The sequence below is a fragment of the Myxine glutinosa genome, chromosome 5 (genome assembly GCF_964187855.1).
Source record: "Myxine glutinosa chromosome 5, kmMyxGlut1.1, whole genome shotgun sequence".
In the NCBI taxonomy this organism is placed as follows: Eukaryota; Metazoa; Chordata; class Myxini; order Myxiniformes; family Myxinidae; genus Myxine; species Myxine glutinosa.
The window spans coordinates 95,320,311-95,332,638 of record NC_136265.1 but is presented as its reverse complement, the minus strand read 5'-3'; the positions used below and the strand labels follow the sequence as shown (position 1 = coordinate 95,332,638).

At 44.2% G+C, this 12,328-nt stretch overlaps 1 protein-coding gene across 2 annotated transcripts in view; it reads right to left on the bottom strand.

Moving 5' to 3' along the window:
- Positions 1–212: 212 nt before the first annotated feature.
- LOC137428453 (uncharacterized) overlaps positions 213–12,328 on the bottom strand; it is a 47,281-nt gene continuing 35,165 nt past the window's right edge. Inside the window, exon 4 of one of the 2 annotated variants that reach the window (XM_078777130.1) lies at positions 213–2,265. In XM_078777130.1, the coding sequence (XP_078633256.1) occupies positions 716–2,265 (1,550 nt within the window). In that variant the 3' untranslated portion in view covers positions 213–715. The remainder of the gene's footprint in view (positions 2,266–12,328) is intronic. The other variant, XM_078777129.1, reaches the window with a different exon arrangement.

The following is a 12,328-nucleotide window of genomic DNA, read 5'->3' as shown; positions in this document are numbered from 1 at the left end:
CCCTACATTCCATGTCCCAAACCTCAGAAACCGATCTCCACTTCGGGCTGTACCCTGCCCATATGTAGTTGTAATTGTCATGGTTCTCTTTTTGAGGCAATGTTTTTATGGCCGGATGCCCTTCCTGACGCCAACCCTCTTAGTCGCCTCTTACGACACGCAGGGATACGTTGTACCTATTCTAACCAGTGTACACACAGGGATAAAGCGTTGAATAAAACCAAACGGGTTTAATCCAGATCAAATAAACAGAGAATGAAATCAATAATAACGAAATACAATAAAGTAAAATAAATCCGATAAAAACTCAGGCGTCAAGTCACAAGCACAGATGGGGCGAGGGACACAATATGGCGACATATCTCTGGTGGCAGCGGTTGAGAGGATGTGCACAGAGCAGGCGATGAGAGGATGGGCACGGAGCAGGTGATGAGATGAGCAGGATGACGAAGAGATGATGAGGAGACGAACAGGACCATCAACAGGCAATGGTGGAGGATGATAACACCAAGGCCAAAGCAGGCAGGCAGGCAGGATGACCTCCTCAAAGCTCTCCTTCTCAGGAAGACCAATCTCCTCAGAATACCAGTTCTCACCAAAAACGTGAGCTCCTCTCCTCAGGCTCGCGGTACAGTTAATTCTCCTCAGGCTCGCGGTACAGTTAATTCTCCTCAGGCTCGCGGTACAGTTAATTCTCCTCAGGCTCGCGGTACAGTTAATTCTCCTCAGGCTCGCGGTACAGTTCATTCTCCTCAGGCTTGCGGTGCAGTTTAAAGTGGGATGATTGATTAAAAGATTTTCCACAACTTGTGCATTTGTGTGGGCGTTCACCGTTGTGAATTCTCATGTGTGTTTTAAGGTTGAATGATCGATTAAAAGATTTTCCACAACTGATGCATTTGTATGGGAGTTCACCATTGTGAATTATCATGTGCCTTGCAAGGTGGTATGTTCGATTAAAAGATTTTCCACAACTGATGCATTTGTATGGGAGTTCACCGTTGTGAATTCTCACGTGAATTTTAAGGGTGGATGATTGATTAAAAGATTTTCCACAACTGATGCATTTGTATGGGCGTTCACCATTGTGAATCATCATGTGCCTTTTAAGGGTGGATGAATGATTAAAAGATTTTCCACAACTGATGCATTTGTATGGGAGTTCACCGTTGTGAATTCTCACGTGTATTTTAAGGGTGGATGACAGATTAAAAGATTTTCCACAACTTGTGCATTTGTATGGGCGTTCATCATTGTGAATCATCATGTGCCTTGTAAGGGTGGATGATCGATTGAAAGATTTTCCACAACTTGTGCATTTGTATGGGCGTTCATCATTGTGAATCATCATGTGCATTTTAAGGGTGTATGACAGATTAAAAGATTTTCCACAACTTGTGCATTTGTATGGGCGTTCATCATTGTGAATCATCATGTGCCTTGTAAGGGTGGATGATCGATTGAAAGATTTTCCACAACTTGTGCATTTGTATGGGCGTTCATCATTGTGAATCACCATGTGCATTTTAAGGGTGGATGACAGATTAAAAGATTTTCCACAACTTGTGCATTTGTATGGGCGTTCATCATTGTGAATCATCATGTGCATTTTAAGGGTGGATGACAGATTGAAAGATTTTCCACAACTTGTGCATTTGTATGGGCGTTCATCATTGTGAATCATCATGTGCATTTTAAGGGTGGATGACCAATTAAAAGATTTTCCACAACTTGTGCATTTGTATGGGCGTTCCCCATTGTGAATTCTCATGTGCTTTTTAAGGTTGGATGAATGTTTAAAAGATTTTCCACAACTTGTGCATTTGTGTGAGCGTTCATCATTGTGAATTCTCATGTGCATTTTAAGATTGGATGAATGTTTAAAAGATTTTCCACAACTTGTGCATTTGTATGGGCGTTCATCATTGTGAATTATCATGTGCCTTTTAAGGTTGGATGACAGATTAAAAGATTTTCCACAACTGATGCATTTGTATGGGCGTTCCCCATTGTGAATTCTCATGTGTTGTTTAAGGTTGGATGACAGATTAAAAGATTTTCCACAACTTATGCATTTGTATGGGAGTTCATCTTTCTCTCCTTTGTGAGCCTGATGAAAATTATTACGTGCAAACAATTCATTCTTCCTTTTGTTGCGTTTGTAAAAAGTCCTCTTGTTTGTTTCAGTTGGCGGGTCCTGCGGTCCCACGTCTGCGCTGTTCATAAAAGTAGGTGCAGTCTCCTTTGTAGATTCAATGGATACACCTGTAAATACAACATCACATGTCTGATTCACAAAAATCTGATTTTGTTCAATACTCGCAATATAATTCTGACAAACGTACACAAACATGCACATGTGTATTTGTTCCACTGGAAAAAGGAAAACATTATTGTTGATGTAAATATACAGTGCTGTGTAAAACTTTGGGTTTATCCCAAGATATTCATACTGTTGCGGTTTTAGTAAACCGCTGAGAGAATGGCAACCACCATACAGTTCCATTAGTGTGATTCTTTCCATGATATAGAATAGCTCCTTCCCCTTTGTAGTGGGTTAGAGTGTCATAAAATGCGTTGGTGAAGGTTTCGAGAGGCATTTTCACTCGTTTTCCTTGGGGGTAATTGTTTCATGTGCGCCTCCTCCCATATGTGTGATCCACGTTTTAATCTGGGAAGATTGTTTCATGCACGTGAGCAGCGAGTGTATCCCTCATTGCGCCAAAACTTATTTGAAGTGACAAGCTAAATAAAACCAAACCGTCACCTCCTCAATTTCCCCCAGATCTTTCCTTTATACCCGACGCGAAAGTACATCCCAATCACCATTATTAAGGCAGAATTTTTTTCGATGCACTTTCTTTTCCAACATACACATTAAAAGCCATTGCAAAAGTATGATACACACGGCAGAGAGACTATGATTCCTCGACTAACTGGCTCATTCAGTCCGGACTGCATCAAGCTGTAAAGCTCGGCCGCCCTCATGAAATATCTAATTAAGATAAGATTGGTGCATATCCAGAAGATCATGTGGCATTCAGTTAAACGGCATTACACCATAGACATTGAAGCAAGTGGTTCACTGATTGGCACTCGTGGTTGATTATCAACCTGCTGTGGCATAAAGTTATTCATGTGCGGTAGCCTCAGGCCCTGAAAGTTTGAGGGGAACCGCTGTCGGACAACATGGACGTCGGACATTTACATTTCGCTGTCGGAAAACATGGACCAACTTCGATCAACTCACCCAAACTCTCTCTTCCTCATATGTGGCGACTTCAACTGTCATCATGCCAGTTGGCTGGGTGTGGGTACCTCTCTCACCAGCCATGGCTCCTCAGCAAAGGACTTCTGCGACTCACTGGGACTGACACAATCTGTCAATTTCCTGACACGGATCTCAGTCAAAGGAGTATCTTCTCTTCTCGACTTGGTTCTGACAAACTTCCCTGCAAATGTCTGCTGCTCTTCTTCTGCTCCAATCGGTTCTTCTGATCATGTCCTTGTTAAAGTGGACATCTCTCTGGCCATTCTCAGAGAGCCTCTTCAGCGCCGACGAGTCTGGCATTTCACTCAGGCTGACTGGCACGGTCTGCAAGCAGCCATTAATCATCTGGACTGGTCTCCCATCTCTACTGCCTCTGACATCAATTCTTCCTGGGAATTCTTCCAAAGCAAACTGCTCTCTCTCTCATGCACAGTTTATCCAATCTCGTCTTCAGTTGTCTTACCCTTCCACCCGTCCATGGTACACTGAATCTTTTGGTGAGGCAGTTGCCCTGAAACAACTTGCCTTTGCCTCTTGGAAGGCAAATCCAACTGAAGGCAATCTCAGTTCCTTCCACCAAGCTCGGAACAAGTGTGTGTCTACCCTCAGGAGTGCCAGGAAGCGCTATCTCTCCACACTCAAGATTGAACTCTTAAACCTGTCTCCTTCCTCCAAATCCTGGTGGCGTATGGTCAAATCCGTTTCTGGTGTTTGTTCCCCCTCCATCCCCTCCCTTACCTCAAATGGCTACACAGTTGACACCGCATGTGACAAAGCCGAATGCCTCAACTCTGTGCTTACCTCAAAATCTTGTGTCCCAAACCCATCTCTCTCTGTTCCCACCTTTCCCAGTCGAACCCAACTGCTCCTGGACTCTGTGTCCTTCTCTCCTGACAAGGTGGAGAAGTTTCTGTCAAACCTCGACTGATTCTGCAACTGGACCAGACGGCATCAGCCCATGGGTCCTAAAATCCTGCTCTGCCGCTCTATCTCACCCTCTCTCTGATCTTTTCACCCTCTCTTTTGCTCAAGGTCATCTGCCAGCATCTTGGAAATCAGCAAACATTACCGCTTTACACAAAAAAGGTGCAAAAACAGATCCTTGCAACGACAGACCAATCAGCCTGCTCCCAATTATCAGCAAAGTCATGGAATCCATCATTGCTTCGGATATCAAATCCTTCCTCTTCTCCAATGGCTTGATCTCTGATCATCAATTTGGATTCAGACCAGGTCATTCTACTCTGGACATGTTGCTTCTGCTGTCTCAGCAATGGATGGAGGTCCTCAATGCCAAACAGGAAATCAGAGCCATCTCCCTTGACATATCGCGTGCATTCGATACGGTCTGACATCCAGCTCTGCTCACCAAACTCTCCTCATGTGGTATCCATGGAAATCTCCACTCATGGCTTGCGGACTTCCACTCTGGTCGTAGGCAACATGTGGCCCTGAACGGATTTCTCTCATCTTCCCTTCCTGTTAAGGCTGGAGTTCCCCAAGGTAGTGTTCTGGGCCCTGTGCTATTTCTGGTCTTCATCAATGATCTCTCCGACTCTCTGGAAAATCCTCTCTATCTCTTTGCTGATGACTACACCATCTGCCGCTCCATTCCTCATCCCTCAGATCGGCAGTCTGCAGCCTCCTCACTCTCTGCAGACCTGGACAAAATCACAGACTGGTCAAACAAGTGGAACATGTCTTTCAATCCTGACAAATCTCACACTCTTACTATGTTTCTCCGAAAAGACCGACTGGACAAACCTCCCATCTACTATCTCAACAATCCTCTCCAAGAAGTTCTGTTGCTCAAGATTTTGGGTCTTACTATCTGCCATCTCACTATCACTATCTTTCTTGGGTAAACCACATTTCCAAGCTGGCCTCCAAAGCCAGTCGCCGACTGGGCATCCTCCGTCGTGCGAAGTCCTTCTTTGGCACACCTGAGCTCCTCACCACATACAAGGCTTTCATCCACAGCTCAATGGAATACTGTCCCCCCCTCTGGGCCGGTGCTCCTGCCTCACACCTAGCTCGGCTTCATGCTGTTGAAACCAAAGCTTTCAGAATCATTGGAATCTCCTGCGATGAAGCTAACTCCAAGGGCCTTTCACTCACTCACCGCAGGCAGGTTGGTGGTCTTTCTGTGTTCCCACCCGATTCCTCTCCGGCCTTACTCCCCCAGCTCTCTCTGTGCTGTCCCCCTGATATTCCTACAGGTCACACAAGATCTGTCAGCAACCCTCTTATGGTTAAACTGCCAAAATCTTGGCTCTCTGCTCACCTTCACTCTTTCATTCCTCTTTTCTCCCACCTCTGCAACAAACTCCCCCACTCCCTTCAATCCCACCCCTCCCTCCAGGTCTTAAAAAAAACAGCTGTTCACCACCATCTCTTATCTTCCCCCATCCAAAACCTTGATCTTTTCTACCCCCGCTAATTCACCCCAGATACACTTTTTTTGGAAATTGCAACTTCTTTCCTGGAAGTCCTTGCAGTGTTCATATGTTTTATACCTCTCCCACCTCCCCCCAAGCCCTCTCCCTCACACATTTCTCTCGATGTCCCTGCTCTCAAATGTTGTGTTTGTGTCCTTCCCCCTCTCTCCCCATCTTATCGACCGCGCCCCTTATTTTGTGTTTTTGTGTCGGTTTGACTTTTTGTGTGATTCATGTTAGCTCTTTCACAAGCCTCGATCTTGGATACAAAAAAAACAAAAAAAACCAAAAAAACCGAGGCTGCCCCCCTTTTAGTGGACACGAAACCCACGGCCACAACAATACATTAGGGTAAATTCAACCAATTATCAGTGATGTCATTTGTATCTATAACTGTAAATCGATTGCTTTTACAAATGCACATGTTCAACAATACACTTCATTTTCATAAAATAATGATTTCAAAAATCGTCAAAAAAAAAAATCCCAAGTTTTGCGCGATTGAAGCAGTCGTGTGCACCACCCAAATACATCAACCTATTTAACATGTCCAAGTACTCCAAAACTGGATGTTCTTGGAAGTATTAAGAAGGCAATCTGTGTTCCACATTGTTCAAGTATATCTATCTATAATTCCAGTAATCTCTGTGTCTGTGACCGCTGTTTCTCGACAACCACGGGTCCGATCTAATTGAAACTTGCCAGATATATTGCTGGGGACCTGAGGATGTGCCTTTTCAAGGTTTCATATTAATCGGAGAAGTAGTTACCGAGCTATGTCCAAAAAACGATTCAACCAATCAGAGAGCAGCGAGCTATCACGTGTGCCGAACGTGGCGAACAGACTCTGCCTCGGACGGCACATTTGAGAGCGTATTCATTTATTTCACGTTGGCAAACTATGTTGGCGCTATGTTGGCGTTAAACTATGTTTTAAAACTAATTAAAACTAATTTGCGATTCATCGTAACTGCGATATGCGACCTTCCGGACAGTCAAATGAGGACGTCACTTCCGGACTTACGGATAGTCATAGTGACGACGTACTGATGCTGAACGTGGCGAGCAGACGCTGCCTCGGACGGCACATTTGAGAGCGTATTCATTTATTTGACGTTGCAATCTGTGTTGATTGTTGTTAGGTACGATCGACTGTAGTACACGTTTATAATAACTCTGCCGATACAGGCCCGATTAACTGCAGCGCCATCCGAGCTGCGGCGTCGGGACGATACATTCATTGTACGGTCACATCACGCACTTACGGGCACGCCCTCGTAATTCAAATTACATAAAATAAAGATTGTAAAAGATGAATAAATGAATTCATTCCTGGTTTTTCCATCGTTTTAACCAGCACATCACCATATCTTACACATTACATGAGTTAATCATGCCTGTTGTTTGTATCCTTAATAAGGTCCTTCAAAACAGTAAGCTTCCTGTTCAAAGTGATTTTAAGTTTTGTTTGATTGCCAGACAGGTCGAGTAAAAATATTACTTAACTCCTCTCTGGACGTTGCACATGTACAATCGGATGATTTCAAAGCCGGAGTACGTTAAAACGAAAGACCTGTCTTCCTATTCATGTTCAAAATATAAAACATTAGATTTAAATAAGTTGTTCCTCGATCATAAACCGATGATCATAAATAGCCAAGATGACACAAACCAATTGCTCAACCCCGTTTTTTGCTTCACGTGCGCGGGGTAATAAATTGAAAGAGCAATCACTCTGCAGACCCTTGCCGGGATTTATTTTGTGGCAACTAAATGGAACGATTTTCGAAATGAAAGTTCATTGGTTGCAAAGGAAAGGTCTACATGGTCGAAAGTGCAAAGGTCTGGTTTGATGGTCAAAAGCTGTGAAGGTTGTAAAGTCTGAAAAGGTCAAAAGGGGTTCAAAGTGCATAAAGGGTGGTAAAAGATCTAGGGGGTCGAAAGGGTGTAATTTATGGTCTAAACTAAAGTCTGAATTGTCTGAAGAGGTCTAAAGCGTTTTCAAACGACTAAAAACGGTCTGAAGGTCAAAGGGGTCTCAAGAGTCAAATGGGTTTGAAAGGTCTGAAGGTCTGAGAAAAGTCGAAAGAATCTTAAAGGGTCTGAAATACCAAAGGGGGCGTAAAGGTCTGAAGGGTATTAAGGTGTCTAAAGGTCAAAAAGAAACGGTCCAACAGTAAATAATTAACAGACGTCGTCACGTTCAAATAGTATATTGTTGTGGATATGAGAATTGTGTTTTTTATTGTGTAGTACATTGTAAAATATCACCCTCCTTCCTCCAGTTGTGTATAAAGGTCAAAGTGCGTCCCGTAATTAGGTCATAAACAATCACGTTAGCCAATCATAGATTTCCTCCTTGTTGGTAGTTTATTTCCTTATTCTATGTAGGTTAAGGCTGTGTCTTCCATTAATTGACACTCCATTGCACCGAATTCAAATAGATAGATCCCCTTTTATTCCCAAAGCCTCGATTGCCAACTGCATTCGCCGCAGCTGCTGGGCGGTTTTCACCGCGACTCCATTAGCCACGAGGTGGGCTCGGAGAAGAAGGGGGAGGAGCCGCCGAATCCAGGGCGTGGCCCGTCCATAGTCATCAAAAGGGTGGAGCCAGCGAGCCCTGACCAGCCAACCAGGGCTGGGGAAATACCATCACGGGCGTGGCGCGGGTTGATCTAAAAGCGCGTTATAAAAGCGCGCGCGCAAGCATTTTGAGAGAGAGGCGGCGGATGTGGCAGATGCGTGACAAGAGCAGTCCACCAGCAGTTGGCTCCACCAGCAGTTTGACTCCACCAGTTTTGGCTCCACCAGCAGTTTGGCTCCACCAGTTTTGGCTCCACCAGCAGCTTTGGCTCGACAAGCAGCATTGACTCCACCAGGCAGCTTCGACCCGTTACCCCACGGGAACCAGCTTGCGGTGGCATCGGTGGCCGTCGAGGTCCAGCCCGACGTCCCGTGCGGGATCAAACCCGAACCATCGGCCCCAGCTGAACCTTCCCATTCCTCCCTCCAGCATTCATTCCTGCCATTCCATCCTTCTTGTGTACGTGAGTTTGTTTTGTTTGTCTTGTCCCTGGGTTATAATTAAGACTGTAGGTAAGCTAGCGTTGCACTGTGTCTCCTTGATTCCTTCTGTCTTTATTTTATTATCTTTCCTTCTTCCTTGGTTATTTTGGTCCTGTAAATAGTAATAATAAATAATAGTCGGATTTCAAACCTTTTTGCCTTCGTCATCCTCTACTTCACATCCGTGTCATCTTTGTGATTTCTCCATTGGGCACCTGTGGCACGATTTGCCCAACGTTTCAGGATCGGGTCCAGTCATTGTTAACGGTTCGGGCCGCGGCTGCCATCCGCTCGGCAATCCAGTAACATCTTATCCGCGGTCGTGAACGGGGCTGTGCACCGGCCTTTCTGGAGGCCGCGGTGCAGCTCAGAGACCACGTCGGTCAGCAATAATCGAGGGGACTAATCCCCCCTCAAAGGGGAACCATAGGCCGACGTTGGGTTCCGTAACAATATATTCAATAGACTCACAAGACTTGACACTCACTTGACGTAGTTATCACATTTATTTGGTACGTAATTAATAGATGTGCGTTCCAATTAATTGCAATTTATAGATGTACACACGTTCTAAAAGTACATACTTAATAGACATGCTGTACTGGTGTTCCAATAGTACACAATTAAGATGTTGTACTCATTTACTGAGCACTAGCTGAAGTACCCAGCATTTCCCGGGGTAGAGGAGTGGAGGGGAGAAGGAAGAGGGGAGGAGGAGGAGAGGGAAGGGAAGAGGGATGGGAAGGGTGGAGGGGAAGAGGAAAGGGGAAGTGAGGGGAAGGGGGAGCAGAGGAGAGTGGGGAAGAGGAAAGAGGAGAAAGGGAAGGAGGAAAAAGGAAGGGAAGCAGGAGGTGAAGGGGGTAGGAGAAGGGGAGTAGAGGGGGGAAGGAGGAGGGAAATGGTATGGGGAAGAAGGAGCGGGGTGAGGGGGAAGTGGGCGTGGCAGGGTGAGGGAAGGGAGGTGAACAGGAAGATGGAGGGGAGAGATATACTGTATTTATCTTTTAGAGGGGCTTTGACAGGCCCCTCCATTTTTACAGCCCCCGTTGACAGACCATTATTATATCTTTCTGCAGGGTCTTGATCCATATTTCATTGTCATCATTCATATTATAATTATTATCATAGTTATCATTATCATTATCAACATCACCATTGTTATTATCATTTTCAATACTAGGGCATGCCCGTACTATATATACTAGGGCATTGCCCGTACTATATCTATATCTAAAATTATATCCCCCCCCCTCTATTTACATGAAATGGTTTGGTCCAAAGCGAACGGCTTGCGAGTCCGGTGACAATCCCCCCCCTCTATTTACATGCAATGGTTTGGTCCAAAGCGAACGGCTTCCGGAGTTTGGTAAAGAAATCGCCATCGCGTGCACAAACGCGCAGGAAAGCGAATGAATCGCAAATTCGTTTTTATTAGTTTTAAAACATAGTTTAACGCCAACATAGTTTGCAAACGTGAAATAAATGAATACGCTCTCAAATGTGCCATCCGAGGCAGAGTGTGTCCGCCACGTTCGGCACACGCGATAGTTCGCTACTCTCTGATTGGTTGAATCGTTTTTTGGACATAGCTCGGTAAGTAATTGTCCGATTAATATGAAACCTTGAAAAGGCACATCCTCGGGTCCCCAGCAATATACCTGGCAAGTTAAAAGTATATCGGACCCGTGGTTGTCGAGAAACAGCGGTCACAGACAAACGTACAAACAGAGATTACTGGAATTATAGATAGATATCTAAAATTATATCCCCCCCCTCTATTTACATGAAATGGTTTGGTCCATGAAATGTTTTGGTCCATTCACAACGCCAAAGCGAACGGCGAACGCTTTACATGAAATGGTTTGGTCCATGAAATGTTTTGGTCCATTCGCAACGCCAAAGCGAACGGCGAACGGCTTGCGAGTACAGTGACAATCCCCCCCCCCCCCTCTATTTACATGAAATGGTTTTAATTAGTTTTAAAACATAGTTTAACGCCAACATAGCGGCAACATAGTTTGCCAACGTGAAATAAATGAATACGCTCTCAAATGTGCCGTCCGAGGCAGAGTGTGTTCGCCACGTTCGGCACACGCGATAGCTCGCTGCTCTCTGATTGGTTGAATCGTTTTTTGGACATAGCTCGGTAAGTAATTGTCCGATTAATATGAAACCTTGAAAAGGCACATCCTCGGGTCCCCAGCAATATACCTGGCAAGTTTAAAGTATATCGGACCCGTGGTTGTCGAGAAACAGCGGTCACAGACAAACAAACAAACAAACACACATACAGAGATTACTGGAATTATAGATAGATTGTCATTTTAATCTCTACCACCGAAGGTGGATGGAGCTTAAGTTTTCACCCCTATCTGTTTGTTTGTCTGTTTGTCAACAGGATATCTCAAAAAGTTGTGGACAGATTCGGACGAAATTTGGTGGAGAGGTAGGGAATGCGACAAGGACGAAACGGTTAGATTTTGGTGAAGATCCGGATCTGATAATGTTTAAAGTGATTCTTCACCATTGAGATAGGGCTAAATCCGATACATAGCATGATATCTCAAAAACTTAGGTACAGATTCAGGCGAAACCTGGTGGACAGGTTGGGTGTGTGACGAGGACAATCGATTCAATTTTTGTGATTATCCAAATCAGTGATGATACGATAATTTTTTTATTTGTCAAAGGATTCTTCACAATTGAGTGATATGGCCAAAACGATGTAAAGCATGATGTTTCAAAAAGTTGTGGACTACTCATGACATGGCAGAGGTATGCTCTCAACCGAATGCTGTACTTGTAAACATAGTTATCATTATTAGGTTTCCTCTGCATTTCATGCAGAGGAATACCTCTTGTTTTTCCTCGGGTTTATTATTATTGGTCTTCCGTCAGATGTTCACTTTCGAAAACGTAAAAATTGATGTTCTCAGCAACTGTTGGTCCGATTGACATGAAATTTTCACCTCGTGATTGGCTGGACATGAAGAATTTTTACCAACTTGGTGCCAACTTTTACCAACAACATGTCGGTGCCAACTTGGAAAACACCTTCAATGTTGCCCCTCTATCTCCGAAACGCCTCAATGGAAAAAAATTGAGCCATGGCTCATTCGAAAGAACTCTGCAATTGGACCAAAAACACGTTTATTTAGGTTTTAGGATGTTAAACGTGCTGACGTTACAAAGTTAGATTTCGACAAATCGACCCCTTGATGCCACGAATGATTTTTTTTACATGACCTTGGTGAAAAAAAATTCAGAATACAAAAAAATTTATGCCATATGCCACATGGTTCGGCGGCCCAATTTGTTTTTCGTGAAAAACACTAAAACCCCGTTTTCTCCGCAATGGCTGAACAGATTGAGCCCAAACTTTGCATGCAGAATCGCATGCCCATGACAAACAAAACGTTCCCATATGATGACGTTGTATGTCGCATCGTTTTGGAGTTATGATGTTTTTAAGCATAAACTTTAAATCCTATCTCCTCCCTCATTTTTGAAGATATCGAGTGGAATCTTTACACAAATGTTCCAAATGTGGGGA